Source organism: Prinia subflava, chromosome 11, assembly GCF_021018805.1.
Source record: "Prinia subflava isolate CZ2003 ecotype Zambia chromosome 11, Cam_Psub_1.2, whole genome shotgun sequence".
Lineage (NCBI taxonomy): Eukaryota > Metazoa > Chordata > Aves > Passeriformes > Cisticolidae > Prinia > Prinia subflava.
Window position 1 is genome coordinate 22,144,945 of NC_086257.1, and position 23,612 is coordinate 22,168,556.

The 23,612-nt window shown below is 44.6% G+C and overlaps 1 protein-coding gene across 1 annotated transcript in view; it reads right to left on the reverse strand.

Moving 5' to 3' along the window:
- Positions 1 to 6,259: 6,259 nt before the first annotated feature.
- LOC134555890 (multiple epidermal growth factor-like domains protein 6) overlaps positions 6,260 to 23,612 on the reverse strand; it is an 82,096-nt gene continuing 64,743 nt past the window's right edge. The window contains exons 24-34 of the mRNA XM_063407934.1: positions 23,099 to 23,227; positions 21,695 to 21,823; positions 20,473 to 20,604; positions 15,481 to 15,609; positions 14,478 to 14,603; positions 13,923 to 14,051; positions 11,635 to 11,763; positions 11,217 to 11,345; positions 10,391 to 10,516; positions 7,696 to 7,824; positions 6,260 to 7,333 (exon numbers count right to left, since the gene is read on the reverse strand). Coding sequence (XP_063264004.1) covers positions 7,254 to 7,333; positions 7,696 to 7,824; positions 10,391 to 10,516; positions 11,217 to 11,345; positions 11,635 to 11,763; positions 13,923 to 14,051; positions 14,478 to 14,603; positions 15,481 to 15,609; positions 20,473 to 20,604; positions 21,695 to 21,823; positions 23,099 to 23,227 — 1,367 coding nt within the window. The 3' untranslated portion in view covers positions 6,260 to 7,253. The remainder of the gene's footprint in view (positions 7,334 to 7,695; positions 7,825 to 10,390; positions 10,517 to 11,216; positions 11,346 to 11,634; positions 11,764 to 13,922; positions 14,052 to 14,477; positions 14,604 to 15,480; positions 15,610 to 20,472; positions 20,605 to 21,694; positions 21,824 to 23,098; positions 23,228 to 23,612) is intronic.

Here is a 23,612-nt window from a genome sequence, read left to right on the forward strand (position 1 = left end):
GACCGTGAGCAGTCCTAATAGCCCTTCAAGCTGCCTGTTCAAACCTCTTTACTTTTGAGAGGGTGAAGGGCTCCACAAAGGGCTTGAGCAGAGTGATGCCATCCGTGGCTGCTGTTCCTGCAGCATTCCCACCCCTCATTGCCCAGGGACACAGCCCATATTTAATGTGATGCTATTTGCAGCTTCATATTTCATATATACCCTTAACGTAAAGTAATTAAGAGCAGCCTTCCCCTGTGCCTGGCAGTGCAAGGCCAAGATCCACAACAGCCACCACAGCTGAAGTGTCAGGGAAAAGGGAAAAACAAAAAAGCAAATGGACAGGCAGGAATTACCCCACAGTCTCTACTTGCACTGATCTTGCTCTTTGATGATGATGTACAGCAAGAAATCTTAATGTGGTTCCTAGAGGACAAATAAATCATTTAAAAACTGGATCTCTGGTTGAAAAAGGCCTCCTCCAGCTGCAAAAATTAGAGCATTTTCATTAAGTCACTTTTTAAGTAATTTATGGCACTTTAAGACTTACCAAGTAACAAAGAAATGACAGCCTGGTTTTAATGGGAACAGGGAATCAGCGGGACACGGAGCATTTCCACCCCAGCAAGGGCTTCACTTACCCAGCCAGCATCAGCCCAGTTCACAGTGCTGCTCCCACTGGGAAACCTCCAGGGCCACCTGGAGCAGGGGACAGAGCTGAGACAAGCCCTGGACTTCTGGATGAACCAAGGACTTGCAGGCAGAAAGAAAATCACAGGACATGCTCCGAATGGCAAAGCTCCTACCTTTGTACTGCTTCTGGTAAGAGGTCAGCGAGCTCACCTGAGCAGGTGGATCTCAGTTACTATGGACCAACACGGTGGCCTTGGATAACAGACCTTAATTAATGAATTAATTATCATTAGGCTCTTGGAATCACTAGGGGGAGAATCGAGCACATGCCTTAAACCAGGATGTTACATCTGGACAGGAAAAAACACCCAGTAGACGATGGCATGAAGCATTTAAGCATTAGCTATAATATCTACACCACATGCAGCTTCTCAAGATGTTCTGCTGTCATCAGCTTAGTAAAAGATAAAGATTTATTGGGCTATTACTGAAAAGGAAGCTAGATACTGCCAAATGGCACGGACAGTTAGATGACTACTTGCTGACATCTTTATTCATGTATAAAACAACACAACCGAGTTGTGTTTTTTTAACTACCATGCTTGAAGGAATCAACAAAGCAGTGCCTTATCATACAGCACTTTAAAGCCATTTTTAAACCATCCATGAGGTTTGGATGGTTGTTTTTATTGCGTGCATGCAGAATATTCTATGAGCACCCTGTGAACTTCTAGTGCTGACTAAAAGAAGAGATAAGCAGTGCTGGCTGCAGATTGGGGCAGTGATTTCTGAAGATGCATCCCATGGAACAGTGCACCCTGGCCACAGTCACAAGGACCCTCTGATCCCACGTATCTCAGATATCAGGGAAAAATTCCTTACAGTGTGGGTGGTGAGGCACTGCCAAAGGGTGCCCAGAGAAGCTGTGGCTGCCCCACATCTAGTTGAAAATGGTCTTTAAAGTCCCTTCCAACCCAAACCATTCCATGATTTATGAACATTTCAATTGCTGCAGAGGCATGGATTTTTAAAGGTTTAAAACACAGATCAATGCTAACTCTGCAGAGGTTGAGAATATTCTGGTTTAATATTCCATGTCTAGTTTTTGATCAGCTTTTAACAGCAATCTGAGAGGTTAATAGCAATAACATCAACAGCTTCTTCAAATAGTTTAAATATGGCTTCTAATAAAGAAATTACTGGATAAACTGCAAGGATTACAGAATTATTTTTAGAACATATGTCAAAAAGATGACAAACCAAATGAACTTAATTATTCTGTTCCTTGTTGAAAACTGCAGGAAGAGTGAAGTAAATCATGCAGGACAGAACCCTGCAGTATTACACAGCTCCACTCAAAACGTTTGCCCTGAAATTTCAAAAGGAATCCAAGCCTGCTCTCCCAGAAAGCAGCAAGTCAGAGCTGTCCACTTTTTCTCTGACAGCTTGATCTACCGTTCCCCCTTTGTTACACATTTTGAATTCAATTTAGCCTGCTACTTCCAATTAACCAGCACACTCTTACTGCATTATTTGGCATTAAGCAGGCACACATGTTCCTTCAGCTCCTGCCAATGAGAAGACAATACCCTGAAGGTGAACCTGGCAACTTGTTGGCAGAACTGGGCTCTGGGAAGTGCCCAAGCAGGCTGCAGGTGTGTGGTTTCAAATGCCTTCAAAGTGCTCCGTGCCCAAGTCTCCCCAAAATGTTACACTTCATAACCATCCTCCTCCAGCAAGATTTATGCTGTGTTTTGAATATTTCTAATACTCTGGAGTCTGAGTGCCAGAAAGCTCTACTTGTCAGGCTCAGTCACTGGCCAGGTTGATCACATACAAACCCATTTGGCCACAGGCCATTATTTATTCTATACAAACTACTAAAGGCAGGTGTGATTTCAGCCTGTTTGCTCTGAATGTGAATTAGTTCAGTAGAATAAAGTCTCATCCACAACATAAGCCCATTGCTTCAAGACTAGGAATAAGGGAAAAACAAGACCAAGTTTTAATGACAAGTTTATATAAAAAAATCAGCATCCTTTCACTACAACATGTCTACAACAGAAAATACAGTACAGATCTGAGATACATCCCACACATACCTTGAAGAGGGGTTACAAATTCACAGAGACATAATATTGCTATGCAAGTGCCTATTAGAAGCAACAAAAAGAACAGAATGAACAATTTATGCTCTACAAGGCAGAGATTTGGTGTTTACTGCAGGAAATTGCTTTACACAGTGTCAGAATTTAAAGCTGTGACCTTACCAAAGAATTACTGGGCTCAGTTGTAGCCCATGCACGGAGCTGCTCAGCCAGCCACAGGTCAACCTGAAGGAAAAGTCCTTCAAAAACTGTGGACTGAGAAGGTTTCTAGCCTAAATATTAAAATATTAACACAAGGATGGGAGGATGGAGGTTTCTTGGTCCACCAGCACTCTCAAAGATTGTCCCAGAGCTTTACTTTGCTCTGATAAGAAGCTAAATTCTAACAGAGTCACTGTTTGATCTGCACAATGAACCCACGATGGCTCCCAAATGTGTCTTTGTTGCCTCTTCTGGGAAGGACATGAAGGTATTATTTCCATGTTTGTCCCGTTGGCAACTCCTGACACTATGCTGGTTATTACTTACACAAACAGAAACCTGCAGCCAATCAAAATAATATGGTTGGCAAGGAATCTGGGCAAACTTTAATAGCTATGGTTCTTCAACATAAAAAGGATAAAAGTAGAATAATAATTTTTGGCAGGGGAAGCGGGGAATTTTTAAAATTCTGATTGTTTTCCTATGAGGATAGTGTTAGTGAGGTCTAACTTGAAACATGCTGCTCTGGTTTCATGAATTCGCAGCGAGCAAGGTTCTGCTGGGCCCGCTGAGTTACACTCAACTCCTTCCTCTCAAACTGAAGCTATCTGGAGCACACAAGGTAAGAGAGATTTGGGGAATTGGCACAGGAACTGCATGGCTGAAATAATTCCAGTGTCCTTCTGAAAGGAGTTATCTGCTCGTGCAAGTGGAATACAGAGCGCTCTCTTCAAGGAAGTGTAATTAACTTCATCCTCCTGGGAAATGGGCAGCCAGCAAAGGCCTTCACCAAGAGGAAGATGGACATCAATTTAACTGCAAAGCCCATTTTCACTGAATTTTTCACTTTCATTTTCAACAAGCCCCAGTGCTGTGGTCAGGACTGTATCAGCCTGACACTCTTTCATTGGAATCTGATGGAGCAAATAAGCAGAGTTGTGTTAATTTAGTAGCAACTACACTCACTTGCCACAGAATTAATCTCTGGAAAAGCTGATTTAGTCGGTTTTCCATTAAAGAATTCCATCCTGTCTAGTTAAGACTACTTTGCAGGCAAAGAATTAGGTAAATGTGTAAGGAGGAGAATCACAACAATAATATCAGAAGCCAGTAAACTTCCATAATTAATAGTTAATAATGTAAAGTTGTGGCTCTACTAGAAACCAAAATCCTGTAAACATTTTCTCTGCCTTATGAAAAAAATAAGAACCAAGATAAGACATTCCACCTACCCCAATCAAAATGCCTCATTTAACATATTTGAAATCTTAAATTCTGATTTTTACCTGTATATGATTGTACTTTGTTTTGGAACAAAGGTCATGAAGAACCACAAATCAGAATAGTCTGTCTGATGGCACTGAAGTGAACTTCTTTTCCCAAGGTAATAACATGAAGAAGCCAAGAAGCATTTTGAGTAAAAAAAGGCTATTCCATATGGAGTGGTTTGTATGAATTGGCATTTTTTGATTAAAAAAAAAGTTTGCTGAAATATTTCCCAAAGCAGATCTACTTGGGCCTCTTAATTCATTGGCACAGGCTCAGTATCGGTCACTTAAAATATGTGTTTCATCATGTACCTAAAATCGTGACATCCTTTAAAAACACTTAATACAAAAATCTTTTATTTCCTTATACTACATATTTACAGTTCTATTATCAAGGTACTGTGGAAAATGTAAACAAGTATACACAGGAGTATATAATATGGCTTGAGAAAGGTTTCCCCTTTGATTAGCTGCTCAAATCACACATCAGTCTGCAAAAATAAGAGAAAAACAGTACATTTGATACATTCTGCTGTCTGACAGCAGTGTAAAAAAGGCTTTATGCTGCTGAGTAACCACACCAGTCTCTGGGCAGCTGGAATGAACTGGAATATCTGATGTGCTGGAATGTGGCCAGGGGAGGCTCACTGAGGTAGTGGGGTGTCTTCAGAAGAGAAGACCAAGGCTGCAGCCAACTACCCCACAGGGGCTGTGGCTGAGAGGAAGCCAAGGGCTCCTCAGAGATCCACACTGAAAGGATGAGAAGCAGTGGACCAAAGATGAAACTTAAGAAATTGTGATTAGAAACCAGGGAAAAAAAAAAAAAAAAAAAAAAAAAAGATGATCATGAAATTTTCACTAGGACGGGTTCAAAGAGGTGGTGGGATCTCCATTCTTGGAGATATTCAAAACCAGGTGGGAAGAATCTCTGAAATTTAACTTGAATGATGGATGATTCTCTGACCCATTTGACCCTGAAGCTGACCAGGCTTTAAAGGGAAGCTCAGACCTTCAGAAGTTTTCTACAGCCTTACTCACTTGATGACTACAAAAGATCTTGAGTACAGTGTGACATTTGCACTACTGTTGTAGTTCGGCTCTGCAGTAAACACAGAGCTAAGATCAAAATATGTCAACTGCTCAACTTGAATTGTTCTTCTCCAGCAGTTGCTAAGATTATATCTCATTGTCTCACAGGAGATTTGCCTTACAGGTTCCTGTTCAGTGAAACTGCCCCAAATTCACATAATTGTAGGATCAGACCCAGGCCATCATGCCTCCAAAAGAACATTTAAAATGTCACTGCCTTGATGAGAGTCACACACTTCTGGGACCATAATTTTGCCACATTTACACTGAATGAACTTTCCAGTGACATTCATTGAGCTCTACAGAAGAAATTAAAAGGGATCAGCCTCAGTGATTTTCTGGCTGAAAGCACAGTTAGTTAATTAATTTTGACACATTCACAAATACCTTTACTTTCAATACCTACGAAGTGATGAATAACAAGAATAAGACTTCCATGAAGCTTGGAAAACGCCTCCTAAAACTGTACTGCCCCCCACAGATCACAATTTGAAATAAATTCCCAGGAGAGCAAGTGCCACTTGCTTTAGCCTGGACAGCCATTGACTGCAGAGGTGTTTAAGACCTGGGGTGAACCATGGGGGAAAATTGTTACCTCACCTCCCATCCAACCTCCTGGACCCTGCTTCACCAACTCAGCACTTACCCAACCACAACAACAAACTTCTTCAAAAATCCCAAGTTACCATCAATTGTTGTCATTTTGTCTCTTACAAAACAAAAATCTGCTCTTGCAGAGCTGCAGTTTATTCTGGTGGTGAATGGAGTGTCAGCACAAGAGCTGGCACTGCCCACACCCTGTGTCTACCACGGTCCTGATGCCCCTCCTGAAGTGCACTTTTGATACAGTCAAAATCAAGTGTCTACTACACAGATTTTATAACTACTAATCTAAAGAGAGGTATAAAGAGGCACTCTGAAATCTTTTAGCCTGGTTAACTCAGAATATTAAAATACAGAATTCTTTATAATGATGTATTTCTATGTCAAAGGTAAACCTGTCTAATCAGACAAAATAGCACCAAAATGTCTCTGTTCTACGAAGTGGCCACCAGCAGCTGTTGAATGGGATCAGGACTGTTTTAAGATGATTAAAAAAAAAAAGACTCAGTAAAAGCACAGAACCCAAAAATATTATCTTTAAGCATCTCTCCCTGCTTACTATCTGCTTTCTCCATTCAAGACAAAACCTTTTCTGCATTAGCAGATACTGTTTGATGGGAAGTGCTGCACAGTTCAGCTTGACAAACCACCAAGAAAATTATCTGGTAGGATGTGAGAACACATAATGCCAGGAGAGTCTGGCAGATGACACCACACTCTTTGGAAGACAGATTCAGACAGAGACCTTCCAATTAGTCAAACCACACCAGAAATGCAGGAGATGCTCTTAAATAAATTTACAGTGTATTGAGGACTCTTGTTGGATTGTGGCAGTTTCTTCTTTAGCTGCAAGTTCAAAATTAGACTGCATGACTCTCTAGACACACGGTGTTATTCAAAGAGGAATTAACTTGATGAATCCCTCTAGTTTCTGTGCAACGTGATTTTGCAGTGAATCTGTAGAGAAATAATCTGTGGAACGCTCTTCAGACTTGGTGCTGGTTGTCAAGTGGGTTTAGAAAGTCCCTGATATGGAGTGTGGCTCATTCCATGGTGATGTGTTACACGCTGCTTATCATGATACTCTTTGGAGCTGGTCTGATTAAAAACATGTCCCGGCTTTCAAGCAATGAATTATATTAATACCAGAAAGAATGTCCAGAGTAGATTAATGGAGGGGCAGGAGGCTAGGAATGAGCACATGAAACAGATTCAACTTTTTAAAAGGATCCAGCTACTAAATGGCCTCTGTAGTCTTCCATAAGAAGTGTGAATACTTCAGTACAATTCAAGCTGAATTGAATAACTGTTTTCATATCCAAATTCAAATACCGTCTGTGCATATAAAACAGTTCATTTATTAGTCCAAATGTTACTGTTGTAGAGCTCTTGGAAAAATACTCCCTCTTTCTTGAGCTTGCTCTTCATAAAAAGGAAGCTTTGGAGGGCCACCTAGAGAATTAAGTAGAAACACGGTTTCAGGTCCATATAACCTAATACTGGAATATTATATAGATTAAACAATTTACACCTAAATAGTTCAACAAATGGTAGCCTTGAAAAGAAGCTAGAGGAGGGAGTTACAGTGGCCTCTTTGCAGAGGCTGAGAGCAGGCAAAACTGTAAAACACCTCCAAATCAGAAAGCTTTCCCTCCTAGAGGAGGAATTGAGATTAGACTAGAAGTGAGAGGAAACTTTCCCTCCATACTCAATTTCATGAAAAGAGAAATTATCCAAACAATCCAGTGGGCTGACACTCCCATCCAAACCGAGCACCAGCATGAGCCACGTGTTTTATCCCCCAGGCTGGTTACCTTCTCTGCAGGTTGGGCCCATCCAGGAGCTGGGGCAGGCGCAGCTCCCGTTGTGGGGATTGCAGCGGGATCTGCCGGCACACTGGCACCGCAGGGAGCAGCCGGGGCCATACCTGTCCGGCCTGCACCCTGCAAGGACAGGAGGGTTTGGGAGAGGTTTTGGGAAAGGGAGAGCACCCTGGTAGTCTCCCCTCTCTGTGGGATCAGGAAGCTGCTCAGACACCCACATCTGCTCACGTTGAAACGCGACATTTGGGAAGGCGCGGCAGTCGTCAAGTTTCGTCTGCCACATGCTCTGCCCAAGCTGCAGCCCAGCTGTCCTGAAGAGGTTCCCAGAATGGAAATCATTACTGGTGTAAAAACAGGGGTTGACAGCCCAACAGAGAACATCTTGGGATCTGCTCAGGAAAGTTGCTGTCAGCATCCTGGATCCACACTATCTCCTGCCCCCGTCTCTCCTGCCTGGCTGGGCTGTCAGTGCGTGCTGGCCAAGAGCCTTCCCTCACAGAATGTGACACTGAGAATTAATCCATTTTATAGATACTCATGTCTTGCTCTGATTGCACAATTCTGCTGCCTCCTGGCAAATTAAACTCACAAAAAAAAAATCTCACTTCCAAATGCAAATACATTTCATACCTAGGCTGGTAAATCCTCATTGTAATTTTTTATGCATCAGAGGACAGGCAGGAAAGGAAACTGAGCAGCAGGGTCACAGGGCAGGGTGTGAAACACACAGCAAACAATGGCCCTCTCTCCCTCACCTCGCTGAAAACCCCTATAACCAGGGAATTTGCCTTCTCCCACGAGCACCCTCGGGTAAATAAAGTCCTGCTGAGACTTGCATCAGCTGCAGCCCCAGCACGTGGGAGAACTCGCCCCGTGTGCTCCCAGCTTGGCCTTTTCAATTAGGAAATGTTATGAGAAAAGGTCTCCCCAAACACCTCTGGACCTGATTTTAATTTATGTAATACCACATTTTCATGTTAATAACAATGTGTATTTAAGACATCTGTTTGAAAGTCTGCAATGTTAATTTACTACAGAAAAAAGAAAGCCCATAAAAGTCTGTTATATTCTCTCTCTCTCTTTTTTTTTTTTTAATTAACATTTTGCCTGTTTAATGGGTGCTTTACCAGAGTTCAAATTAAAATCAGGCCTTTTATCTTTATGGCTGCTGCACAGTCACAGCTGCTCACAGTTATATCACAGATGAACTAAGCCTAATTGAAAATAAAAATGCAAATAAAACCTACCCCATAACAGCTTTTCATGGATGGGGGCTACCCTAGCTGATTTCAGAGAAATAAAAATGACTCGCAGAGTTTGCAAGGAGGAGAACCTCAATTCCCATTTTTGGTGCTGAGCTTCCCCCTTGCGTTCCACTTGTGCCTAAAATTTTACTGGAAAGGCCCATGGACACCCAGAGCTGTGTGGGCAGGGAGGGTGGCTCACATTCCCATGGAACAGTGCTGCAGACTGGGAGCTTCATTTCCTGACCACAGGACACTGCACTGAGGGAATCAGATGCTCTTCCATTTTAGTTTTGCAAGTTGCACTAATGCTTAAGCTCACAGCAATTTGTATTAATAACAACTTGCTTAAATCTATTTCTGCCCCATCCTAGAACAAAAGGAGAAATAATACTCCCCTTCTGTTCCAGGAGCTCAGGAGGATTTTGGTTCCTGGTGAAGCTCCACAGTAGCACGTGGATATTTACTCCTTTTATCTTGTTTGCCACAGCATCAGGATCACAAATGTTTACTGACACTCAGTTAACCCAGTGCAAATCCTTTTACTCCAGTGATCACTCTAGAACTGCTCCATCATAATCACAGAACTCTAGAATAGTCTGGGTTAGAGGGGACCTTTAAAGTCATCTGGTTCCAACCTCGGGCATGGGACACTTTTCACCAGACCAGGTTGCTCCAAGCCCCGACCAACCTGGCCCTGAACTATGATCAGAACCACAGCTGTGACCAGAGCCTGGCTCAGGAATCTGCCACTGCTGCCTCTCAACCTGCACCCAGCCCCATCAGGGTACAGCAGTGGGGCTGGTTCTCCCTACAGGAAAAATTTCTCATCTATTTTTATATCCTTGCTACAGAAGAATTCTGCTCCTGTGGGCCAGCACACAGCCCAGGTGCCTGTGCTGCAAAGGAGGGAATTACATTTGGGTTAAAAGTTCCTGGGCTGCTGCTGAAGGCCAGGGGCAAGCACAGCTGCTGCAGCTCCACCACCCTCATCTGTGGGGATTCCATCCTGCTTCCAGGGGAAACAAATCCAGAGCTGGCCACACTTTTGCACTGGTCTGAAAAGGGTCACAAATGTCAGAGTGAACAACACTCAGCAATGGGAGCCCTTGGTGGCCAACTGCACCCTCTGGAGTCTTCCTCACTACATTTGCAAAACTTCTTGGTCTATCCTTCCCCAGCCTGTGTTCTCCAAAACTCAAGGCAAATGACATTTTACAGCTGACCCATGAACAGTTTTCCTATCAGTATATCAATTTAAATATTGATTAAATCAAGAGGTACAAGCCTGCTGATAAAGGTGTCGATAACCTCAAAGAGCAATTTTCTACAAACAATGTGTTCTTCACCATCAGCAAATGTCCTTTCACAGTTATTCTGAAACTAACAGATCAGAGTGGTTTAACTATACACAGCCCAGCCCTTAAAAATATTGCCCTTACCAATGTCACACTTGTCTCCAGTCTTCCCAGGCGGGCAAAGGCACTTCCCAGTCTCTGGATCACAGGGAGCATCTCCACAGTCACACTGATGCTGGCACCTCTCACCAAACCAGCCCCTGTCACAGCCTGACAGCAAGAGAACCTTCAGATTGCACATCTGAGTGGCAAGATGCACATTAAACCCAGAGTTTTCCCAGGATGTCTCAGAGGAAAGCTCATAAACTCTCTGCTGAAGCCAGTGTAAATGCCAAGCTTAATGAAGAATCAAACACAGCGGAATGGGCACAATATTTATATGAGCTCTCCTTCTGTTGGGGTTGTCTAATCTAACTTCTCAAAGGTATCTGTAAATCTGTCCCAGAAATATAGCTGGCACTTATTTTTATTTTTAATTAGAACTCTCTAGAAGACCTCTCCATAACACTCAACAGGTCTGACATGCACCTATTTAATAATCTTATTTGGAGTTTTAGAAGCAAATTTAGAATCAGTAAAAGGGACTTATTTTTAATAAATGGCATGTGGAACTCATTGCTGCAAGACATCATGGAGACCAGGACTTTCACTGTATTAATCAGAACCAGATTAGTTAATTTATAAGGGAATGTGAACACCCAGCTGTATAACAGGATATCTGTCCCAAATTCAGTGTTTCGGGATATTCATTAAGCTCAAAATATGGAAGAAGTGGCTCCCAACAAATATATGAGTAATAATATGAGGTTTTTTGAGTTCTTTTTTTTTAATTGGTTGGGGTTGTTTTGTTTTTTGGGTTTTTTTTGGTTGATTTTGGTTTTTTGCTTTCCCATCAGAGGTGTACCAGTACCTTTTTCACAGTGGACACCATGATAACCCAAAGGACAAAGGCACTGTCCTGTCACTGCATCACAGCTCGCTCCATTTTTACAGGCACAGGCCTGGAGACATCCCAGCCCATAAAATCCAGGGGGGCACCCTGAAAAATTAAAATTAAGAAGGTTCATGGAGAAAATCACACACACCATTAAAATCCTCTGTATTCTCTGTGACATTCCCTGGCAGCTGACAAAAAATGGTATTTATCCTTAACTTTAATAATGCCATGGGCTTTTAAACTTGTACCACCCAGCAACAGGAACATGCAAGATCTGGAAGGAGCTGGATGATCTGAGACATCCCCAAAATTTTAACAGAACCAGTGAGGCGTTTCTTGCCTACTGTGAAACCCCAAACCTGTGACAATTACCCCGAGTGACTCCACTTACTGTGCTCACAGGAGCGGCCGTAGAAACCCTCGGGGCACCTGCAGCACCCCGTGAACCTGTCACAGGTGCCATTGTGCTGGCACAGGCAGTCCAAGGAGCAGCCAGCCCCGTACTTCCCTGGGAGGCACTCTGCTGGCAGGACATGGACAGAAAAACAGACAAACAATCACTGCCCTCACCCAGAAGAGCTCACATGTGAGAGATTGCATTGCCGAGACACGATGCCTGGAGAATGATTTGCAGACCCAAGAATATTTGTTATGAAGACACAGGATTTCTGCACAATGATGATGCATTTACATACTTTGGTGAGAAATATTTTGTGTTATATAGATGTTTGAACAGCAATTTCCTGATCCTTTTAACAATCTGCCTTTTTTGATTTGTCTCTTCACAGACTCGATGTTGAACCCTCACCATAAGTTGTAAAGCCTTGTAGTGAATGGCATAAATTACATTTTCTTTTTTCTTTCTTTATCCACAGCAATATTTTCTTTTAGGCACTTAAAAAGTGTGAAAGAAAACATGAAGCTTTCTCTCCTCTGTGTTATCATTGGAGTTCACACTATTCAAATTCCCAATAAAGCCAGGAGGATCTTTTTCACACATAGCAACAGTCTGTCCATGTATAATGAGCTATCTGCTTTTACAGAACCAAACACGTCTCAAATTACTGAAAGCCAAGTCATGCAGAAGGGACTGTGCCAATATAATTAACCTCAGCATCATCTCTGAATAAGTTAACTTCCCACTGCTGGGATAATTTGAATCTGGGCAGACAAACTTAAACGAGCGTGGCCGTCCAAATAATCAGATTGAAAACTCAGCAAATGCCAGACAGGATCTTCCAGGAACATCATATCTAATCTCTATTAAAAGGATGCCTGATTAGCTGTCTTTGATTTCCAGTCACAACACACTCAAACCCACACTGCTGTGGAGATCAAGACTCAATTTTCCAATAATTTCACTCCCTCTGTCAAAAGATAAATAGCGAAGCTCTCTCTAGTGATACAACACACAGCCCCTTATACAACGTGTGCCTGTCTGCCCCCCATGCTCCACTCCAGAGATGTTTTATCTGTAAGATACACCCACAAATCCACTGCTCCATGTGGGGACACCTGCACCACCCTGCTGAGGCTTGGCAGCCCCAACGCAGCCCGTGGGTGACTGCAGAGATCTCCAGGAACAGACAGATGGAGATGGGCACAGGTGGCCTCTGAGGTCACCCAGATATTGCTTCACTGCAGATGTTTTAGAGCCTGTCCACAGAGAACATTCACTGCCCACTGAATCCTCACAGGATTCACACTGTGAGCAGCTGCATCTTCCCTTTCCACCCTGCTCCTTCTCTGCACAGAGATGCACCATAGGGCTCTGAGTCTCCTCAGATGCAGAGCAGAACAACTGCATCTCAGAATGCTGCCAAAAAGTGCCATTTCTATATGACACTTTTATATTGGGACACTCCCCTGTAACAAAAAAACCTTGGTATAGATACATATGGAATTTGAGGTGAATATTCCACAGGTGTCAGGGTCAGAAGTGCTGTAAATGAGAGCCTGGGAGATGTTGGGGAGCTTGAACCATGGCAGTTATAATTTAATGATGACATCTGTCTTGAATGGGTACTCAGAACTATTTACTTATATTTCATACCAGTAAACTTGTGATTTCCTGAACATTTAGGTCCATAACTATACAGATACTTACTTACAGAGAAAAATAGGGACACAGAAATGCAGAATGGTTTTTGAGAGATGGACACGACAGCTGTGGGAAGACTGGGGTGACAGGAGAGATTCTGGAGTAGGATATGAGCTTGTTCTGTTAGCGTGCTTTGTCTTGCACAAGGGACAGCTGTCATGGAGAAGTGAAGGTGAGAGAGCAGGATATCTCAATTGCTTTGCACAGATGTTGTCAGAACATCTGGGCAGACAATACATGGGAAGTTCAACTCCAGAGTCAAATGAAAGAACATAACCAGTGAGGAGGAAGACAGGCTTCTGTTGCTCTGAGGATCACACGGAGGAAGGCAAAACCCAACATTTCTATGAACAAAAGAACACAAAAGTTGGACAGGAGAAGAAATAACTGAGTGAAGAAGGAATATGGAGTGTGCAAGGGAATTCATGAGCAGGACTCAGGAGAAAACTGTCTTTAAAAAGAGACCTGAAGCTTTAACTAGGCACAGTTCTGAAACTGTCCTTGTCTCTGGGTGTCTGGGGACACTGCAAACCCCAGCTTGAGTGTACAAATCCACTGCCATGGAAGCAGGGAATCACCTTTCTCACAGGATCTTCCAGTCCAGCCGGGCCCGCAGGTGCAGTTGCCATCCACGTGGTCACAGATGCCACCGTTCTGACAGGTACAGGCCAGCTGGCAGTTGGGGCCATACTGTCCCTGGGGACACACTACAGAGAATTAACAAAGTTTGAAAAAACCCAAAAATTAGCACCCCAATGAAAGGATGAAGGTGACAGGGAATAAATACAAACACATGCTCCCAACATGTATCCCAACTGATCAGTGTCTCCCTAGGGTGGTGGGACACCACTCCATGATTATTATCAGTTTCACCCAAACACTCTGTCCTGATATATCCCCTCAGCTTCCTGGAGAACCCAGTGCCCTGGCACTGAGGGTGGCAGGGAGGTGTGGGCAGGATTAGGCTGGGTGATGGAGCAGGGAGGGACAGAGGCTGAGCACCCCAAACTGCAGCGTTATCAGCAAAGGCCCTGGGGAAGGTGGCTGTGAACAATGTCTGGCACTGAGTTTATTTGCTGGGTGTTTCAGGTGTGTCACCCACTGGCGAGGTGACCTGGCTGCTGCTTTGTTACCTTGCTGACAGGCAGGGCCCGTGTGGCCGGGGGCGCAGGAGCACTCGCCAGTCTGGGGGTCACACTGGCCTCTGCCACAGGCACAGAACTGGGCACAGTCCTTCCCATACCGGCTCCCAGGGCAAGCTGAAGGAACACAGGATTTGTTAAACACCCACAGGATCCAATGGCAGTTTTCATTTTTAGCATAGTCACCATCTTAGGAGAAGAGCTGGCTTTGTTTTTATTCCACCTAATGCACTTCAAAGCATCAACTATGAACCCAAAACCCACCCAAAGACATGACTGCTTTCCCTTCTGAGACTACTTGTGATTATAAAGATAATCCATGATTTCACATGGAGTATTTACTGTCTTTCCTATCAGAAGAGTCAATGTACAACTGAAATATGAGCTGCTCATCCTTGCAGCTTAAAACAACTCTCCTTCCTTAATACTGATGCTGCTCAACACTGAAGAGCAAAGCTATGAGCAACCAAATATTCAAACACTGCATTTCTGTGAACAATTTTTCTGTGAAAAGAACTTCCCAGCGAGCAGAGCTTTAGAAGCAGCACAGAAATTCGGCCACACCATTAGCTCTGAAACAGAGAAGCAACAGCAGAGTTGCCATGGAGCCTTTACCAGTTTTGCCATGACAAAACCTGATCTTTTTCCCATTTATTGAAACTAATGGCACCGTAGTATGAAGCAAAATACTGAGATAATTTCTCAACCTCAAAATTTTGGACAGGGAGAAGGAACTTGAGCAATTCATGCTGAGTTGGCTCTAGAAATAAATTTGGGCAAGCAGGTTGTAATCCTGGGGTAAGTGTCCTTGCTTCTACGCATGCAGGAGCGAGGGAAAATATTTTGCAAGAGATTTTTTTACAAAACTGGAATCCTGATTTACAATTCAAGGAAAAGGTAGCTGGGATCTGTCTGGTTTTTTTCTGACAAGCTCTTATGCAAATGCTTCTCTTTGCTGTGTTTTGACAGAAGCAGAACATGAATGTTGGCTTACTCTTGCTGCAGTTGGCTCCGATGAACCCGGGAGCGCAATCACACGTTCCTGACACAGGGTCACAGCGGCCTCCGTTCATGCACTTACAGAGATTTTGGCAGTTTGAACCGTAAGTACCTTCTGGACACCCTGTTTTAAAAGAAAAAATACCCAGCAATTAGGTTAGATTGCTACTGGGCCAGTTGCATTTCATGTCTTAAGCACATTGTTGCTTTCAATCAAAGTTTGATTTTCATTTTCTAATGTTAATCGCTTCCAGAGGGCCAGCAGTGGGCATTGAGGAGCAGATGACTGCTCTGGACAGCATGCCCTTGGGACAGCACTGACTGTAATGTCAAATCCTGGAGAGCTGGACTGAGTGCTGCTGCTCCTGGCTCTGTGCTCTTCCACTCCCCTTATGTAACTGTAGCATGAAAAGCAAGCCCTGTTCTACAAAGGTTTTCCTCTAGGGATTTCTGTTCCAAATTAATGTATTCCCTCTTTCCTTCTACACAGAAGGAGAGATGGGGTCATTCTCCCTCTTCCTTTGGGCAGCAGCCACCTGGTTTGCCCAAGTCAGTGAGAAGCTGTGAGCCATTTCTGCCTCTTTAGCAGCTTTATGGATATGGGGTAGGTCATGTCTTTTAAAAATATGTAAGTTGGAGAAAGTTTGTTTCCTCTATAATCTACTCCTTCCCTGAAAACTGGAGCTGGCATTGTTAGTGGTTGTCCTGAGAGGCTGTGGTTTCCTCATGCCTGGAAGTGTCCAAGGCCAGGTTGGACAGGGCTTGGAGCAACCTGGGATAGTGGAAGGTGTCCCTGCCCATGGCAGGGGCTGGAACTGGATGGGCTTTAAGCTCCCTTCCAACTCTGTGGATGGAAGACCATGAAAATGTGCACAGAATTTCAGAAGACACCTTCTCAGAACATAGATAAGGGAGGAACATTATTTAAATGCAAAACCAGAAAATTCTCTGAGGCAAAAAACCAGCTGTATTTTGTAAGAACCACAAGAATCATTACACCTGGAGGGATTGCTGAGCCAGTGTTACATGGCAAAAAACTGTCTATGGACAGGTTCTCCAGGTGGCAGTGAGGATTTCTGGTTCCTTTTTGGACAGCTAATGTTCAAAGAGAATCAAACAAAAGATCAGGGAGATGTAAATGCATTTGCCATGCTTAGTGCCATGCTTTGGGATGATCTTTGGAGTGATGGAGGTTGGAACTGAGGGGAAGAGCTGGGCAGAGCTGCTGGGCACAGGCACCAGTGAACCTCCAGTGTGCCACCTCTGAGCTCTGGAGATGCAGGTTATTCTCCTAATTTTCCAGTGTACTGGAAGAAGGAGTAGATGGTGCTTGAGCAGCATGATCATCATCCAACAGTTCCACTTGTGCTACTACCTCTAAATGTCATTTCTTTGCTCACCCCTTCCTTCTCTTCCCTGACAGAAGGAAAATCTGTGGCTACTTTAGAAACCTGGTTGAAAATATATTTCCTCACGTCTCCAAGCAACAGATCCCTTGCAATCTGTGCATAAATAACTTCATGTATTCTGTCTTTCCTAAAGGCACAAAAGCATGGCCTGAGTGGCTGGAGAAATCTCTGGCTTTTCTGAACTATTCAATAGTGAGGGAGAGCTTACGAGGAAGCTTTGAAGGGGTGCTCTTTAAAATAAAACTGCACGTTGGCTTCTGCTCAAACCAGGGTAGCAGATCATCAGGACTAAACAGATACACGCTTTTATAACATGCAGATACTCTCACCAGCCCTTCTCAAGCACAGATTCTTCTCAATGACTGCTCTGTCATCAGTGCTTCCATCTGCCAGGACGCAAAATCTGTTTCACGTGCAAGTCCTGGCATCAAGGAGTGAGCCCTGCAACACCCCTTTCATTCCCACCAAGACTTAAAGCTAAGGACTCATCCAGATCCAATGATTTAATTACTCTGAGTTTCTCTTTTCCTCCTTCTTTACCTTTTGGATTTTCTCTTTTTTTTTAACTCTGTCTCCCAGACTCCAAAAGATGCTGCTTCTCCCTGGCAAAGCTTTCAGAACTATTCCTTAGCTGAAGGCTAGTGGTAGTTGCTCCATGACTGAATGGGATGCAGTAATTTCCTCCTTACCAAATTCTTTGTCCTTGCAGTATTCCCTTGCTGTATTTTGGCTGGAGAAGGAGCAGCACACGCAGGGCATGTTCAGCTGCTGCAACGTGCACATGGTCAGTAACAAGGCCACCTCATCTGTTAGTACTTTGCAGAAGAATTTTGATGCAGATAACGAGGGCAATTTGCACCATGTCCCACCATTTCAGTAGGCTGTGCCTTTGCAAAGAGGGCTATTCTTGCACCACCAGTTATCTCATAAAGACATTTTCTGATTTAACAGCTTCCTGTGCTTCTGACTCCTGTTTTTTCCGCGCACAAAAGAATGGCAGACAGATTTCCACCTCAATTCCTGATTTTCCTTCTGCTTTGAGTGGGTTTGTCATGACCAAGAGCTCCTAAATCTTTCCACAGCAACTGCACACACTGAGGCTTTTCTGACCAATGCTGTTAATCACATTGTCAAATAATCCCTTCCGACACATCCTGTCACCTACAGCTTGAGGGTGAAGCTGCTGAGATCTTTCTGGCTCTGGGTGCTCCCAGCCCAGTCAATGTCACAGAAACATACCATGGCTTTTGTTTTTTTTAAACCATTTCACCACCACTTACTGCTTTTTACTCCTTTTAACAAGTAGATCTGCCCATCCACCAAGTTATGGACAAGTGATGGGAACATTATTGCTAGTTTGTCTGCTTCCTCTGGACCCTGCCAAGAGACTTTTTCAGCTCCTCACTCCAAAATTTGAGAACATGAAAGCCCCGTTGCTCTTGGCTCCTGGAAATTTGATTTCCCAGCCAACTACACCTTTTATAGATACTTTCTTGAACCTTTTTTCACTGTACTATAAATACAGCAACAGTTGCCAGAAACTGTTTCCAGCAGCATCCAACCACATGTTGACTGGACCAGAGCCCGTTTGGGAGCGGCTCCCTGTGCTGGTTTTAATATTCTATCGAGAGCTTCTTCACCCTGGAGCAGCCCCAGCTTTCCTTGCAGTGAGGACAGCAGGAACTTGGAGTATTCCCCCCAAAGTCACGCGAGCCATCCTTGGTTTTCAGTCATCTTCAGCATCAGGCCCACAATCTCTCCTTCCACTGACCTAAACTTAAAATAAATCACAATTCTATTTTTTTTGTGTCTGTCTATGAGTGGCACAGGGGACAATGACAACAACACCAACATAGATGAGTATTTTTCTGTGAACTTCCATTGTTTCATTATTTCTCCAACAAATATCAAACCTTTGTTTAAGAATTTGCTGTATATTTTTGGTATCTCGGAGTACAAAACACCATGAAATCTCAAACCTCATACTCTTCAGATTTAATTCCAGCTACACAGAAATCCATGCCAAAAATCCCCCCTGAATGCAGCATAACACAGATTTTATTTTGCAATGAATCTTTTAATATCTTTTCTATCAGAATTTCAGTGTAATTGTTAATGCTTTAAATTTTAAAATTCTAAAATAACACCAGAAATATCTAAGTAACTTTGAGGACACTTACTGTAATGAGTAATGACTACTGAGAAATTGCTTCATAAAGGTAATAGGCTGACCATGATTAAGTCTGTTAAAATGATCCTGTTAAATAGTTGATCTCCACTACTGCTCTACTATAACATTTATTATAATCTAATGTATAATGGATCCAGATGGCTCCAGCCCCAATATTGAAGGCCAGATTTCGATCTCACTTACAGCAAAAACTGATGCACAAAGGAGGACAGAATCAATCCTTTGTATTTTATTTATAATTTATATTTTAAAGAATAACTTGGGATGACGTGATGGCAATACAAAGGCCCATCTCTAAAGTGAGTCTTTCTCCTATTTCTGCTCAAGGAATAAAACAGTGGTTTAACCCTTACTAGAGCTGCACATGTCACACTTGGCCTTTGTATACAAATTGTCACCCCAAAATGCAATTAAGCCAAACAGAGCTGTACTGGATTCCCAAGAAAGGGAAATCAGCACTTGCCAAAAAGAGAAAAACTGAGCAAGAAAGACAACAGCTTTTTTTCTTTCTTTCTTTCCTTCTTTTCTCCTCTAAATGAGACTATTACAAGCCATGGAGTAAAACCAAAATTAAAGTTGTAAATAAAAAGGTAATTAACTGTCTCCTTTATTGGCTGCTTTGGTATATGTTTCTTATCAGTTGCCACATTCCACCAGAAACAACTTTACAGACGTTCTAAAATACCGACATGAGCCATGTGGATCTGGGAATATTTTTTATGATGGAGTATTGGGCCAGTTGGCATTTTGTCCTCTACACTAGTCACCATTTTTCAATCCAGAGTAACAGTTGGTTTAATTTGATTGTTCCTCAGAAGGCTGTGCAACTGAAAGGACTTTATGAATCACTTGGATTTATTGCCAATTTCAGCTTGTTGTTTTCTCATAACCATTTGTCCTTACTTGAGCACGCAGAGATTTCGGGAAGTTATTTTGGATTTGGTATTTGGAAACGAGAGAGCTGCGCAATATCCAGGTGTAGCTGAGACATGCAATGCAGAGAATGAACTTTACATTCTTTGGAGTGGCATGAGCTTGGAAAGAATTTAGCTGGTAAACCTGGTGGTTTTAAAAATTAATTTGAAGGATTGAATTAATTACATTTTTGCACTGGTATTATTTATGATTTTTTTTAGAAAATGTTTTTAAAAATTAATTCCTTGCAACAATACAACTACTCTTTTTTTAGTGTAAAGTAAGCCACCTTACACTTACTTTCTATACTATAATTCTATATTATTTGTACTACTATAACTTTTATACTATTATTAACCTCTGCTTCTCTCAGTCACTGCTGTATTGACACAGATGAACCCAAAGCAGCAAGAGATGGTCCTGCAAGACTCAATTCTCTGTCAGAAAGGCAGCAACCCCCAAAAATACTCACGGAGGTGGCAGTGGGCCCCGTGGTAGCCCGGGCTGCAGGAGCAGAGGCCGGTGACAGGGTGACACTCCTGATTTTCAGCAGAGCACTGGCACACTCCGTGACAGTCCTGCCCATACGTGCCCGGTGGACAAGCTTTGGGAAGAAGAAATGCAAACCAACAAATTAAATTTGTCTTGGTAAACATAGCACTCAAACAAAGAGAGGGCTGAAATTTATTAAATAAAATCCCTGCCTACAGAATGACGCTCTCCTCCGGGACTCTGGATTTATTACATTTACTTGGAGGTTACTTGACTGCTTGATTTTGTTTTGTTCAGTCAATTTGTGCCCAACTGTCAAGGGCCAGATACAATTTTCTTGTCACTAGAAAAAAAATCATAGGGAAATGTCAGGTAAAATTGACTAAAATAACAGTATAATTCCCAAGGGACCAGGCATGTGGATAAAGACATTCTACATTTGGTAGAGTGTTTAAACTTGCAAAGCTGCTGCGACATCAACATCTCCACAGGTTTCACTCTGCCTGCTGACAGCCACATTGCCTACAGGTTTTGGCCCTTCCACATTTAATACTTACATCTCATTTCCATTAAGCTGCCCTGGTTGTGGGTCAGCATTTAGAGTCCTCTGGTGGAGGATATGGGACACCGATGTCAGTCCTTTCAATTCTTACTTATTGCTGGTTCTCCTATGGCTAAAACAGGGCTCAGGTAAAGTTTTGCAGGGAGGAACAAAGTCGGGGGTTGCAGCTGGGGTCAGAGCAGCAGCCTGCTTCCAAAGACAGCTCTGGGGGACCAAACTCCATGCTAAGAAAAGCCAGAAAACGTCCTTTCCATGAGCTCTGAGAGCAGGAATAGACAGCCTCGCACAGGGACAAGGCCAACAAACACTGATCTGCTGCTCTACTGACAGCACAGCACTGGCTGTGGGCAGGGCTGGGCTCCACTGGCACATCCTCAGCCTGTTTGGGTCCAGTTCAGCCCCTGGCTGCTCCCTGCCAGTCCAACAGCTGCAAACACAGGGAGGGCAAACCCCAGCAGCCCAACCAGCACTGGCACAGAGCTCAGAGCTGGCTAAACCACTTGGGTGAGGGACAAGCAGCCCTTGGCCATCTTTCTTCCTGCCAGGCTGCTCTCTCCTCCCTCCTCAGTGTTTTGACTCAAGAAATCAATCTATGAATGACCCAACAAGGGAAGTATTAGTGCTGTGGTAGCAAACTCACTCTTGTCGCAGCCGTGGCCGGTGAATCCCGGGGGACATCCACAGGCGCCCGTCAGGTGATGGCAGGGCCTTCCTGGGGGACAGCGGCACCGCCGGGCACATCCCGCGCCGTAGCGGCCCGGCAGGCAGGCTGCAGGGGGGACAACAACCGTGTCAGGGCCACCAGGACGGGACAAAACCATCCCCTGCACGCACCCAGCCCTGCCAGCACCTCCGTGTCACAGCCCGCCAGGCAGGCTGCAGGGGGGACACCAACCGTGTCAGGGCCAGCAGGATGGGACAAAGCCACCCAGCCCTGCCAGCACCTCTGTGTCACTGCTGGACAGACAGGCTGCAGGGGGGACACCAACCCCGTCAGGGCCACCAGGACGGGACAAAGCCACCCAGCCCTGCCAGCACCTCTGTGTCACAGCCTGGCAGGCAGGCTGCAGGGGGGACAACAACCCTGTCAGGGCCACCAGGACGGGACAAAGACACCCAGCCCTGCCAGCACCTCTGTGTCACTGCTGGACAGACAGGCTGCAGGGGGAACACCAGCGCCGTCAGGGCCAGCAGGATGGGACAAAGCCACCCAGCCCTGCCAGCATCTCTGTGTCACAGCCCAGTAGGCTGCAGGGGGGACACCAACCCCGTCAGGGCCAGCAGGACGGGACAAAGCCACTCCCTCCATGCACCCAGCCCTGCCAGCACCTCCGTGTCATGGCACAGGCTGCAGCCGGTCCCAGAGAGCAGCCTGTGTCCCTGAGCTCACTGCTGTGGGATCGCCAACGACACAGCAAAGGGGCAGGTTCTCCTTTGAGTGTCCCAAGACTTTATTGCAGGAACAAGAACACGGTCCAAGGAGTTTGGGGACAAGGACAGCCTCAAACGGGTTCAGGGATGAGAACTAGAACTGATCTGAGGGTTCAGGGTTAAATAGGTGGCAAAAGGGGCGGGTCTGAGGGTCAAGGGCCAATAGGGGTAAAGGAAAGGGGTGCAGGGGGAGTGGCTAAAGGTTGGGAGAACCAATAGGGCAACAGGGGTGGAGAACCGTGGCAAAAACAAGCCAATGGGGATCAAGGGAAGGGAGAACATTCTGGAGTAAGTACATATATGGTAAACGGGGCTGAACAGGGGTGAGATAAACAGATAAACCAGTGAAATAACAGAACTGACAGGCTATTAACATGGGGCTGCAAAGGCCCATGGGACAAGGGGCCTCTCTCCCCATAACCTAGAGGCGTGTCTCTCCCCATTTGCCTCTGCCCCCCCAGGGCTGTGGCGTGACCACCCTGGTGACAGCCCCCCGGGCCTCCACACCTCCAGCCCGACCCTGCGGAGTGACGGTGTTAGAATATCCGGCCGTGAGCTCTGGGTTTGGGGGAAGGTGAGCCCCAACCCGAGCTGCCTCCACTCCCTCACTCACGTTTGTCACAGTGCCTCCCTCGCCACCCGCTCTCGCAGTGACACGCTCCGGTCTGGGGGTGGCAGGACCAGCCGTGGGCGCAGTCACACCGCTCCTCGCAGCGCTGGCCGAAAAATCCCGGGGGGCAGGCTGGGGGCAAGCAGAGAGAGCAAGGTTCCACCTGCTGCCTGGGGAGCAGCCAGCATCCTCCTTGCCTGAGCTCCTGCTCAGGAGTATAATCAGCAGACTGCGTGGCCAGAAAATAATAGTGAAGGGGAATATATTAAAAATATTAGAAGTATTTAATGCTGGCTGCTAATGAGTCTGCACAGTAAAGTTTGAAAAGACTGAGTGACAGGCTGGAGTGCAAATCCAGATGGGATCCACGGAGTGGGTGATGCTGTTTGCTTTGACACAGCCATGCACACAGGGACAGACATTTGAGCAGTGGGATCTGTGCCCAGGAACTGCTTCCACCTCCCAGGTCACTGCAAAGTGACCAAAGAGAAAGGCAGGTGGACACTGAGAAGGCTTT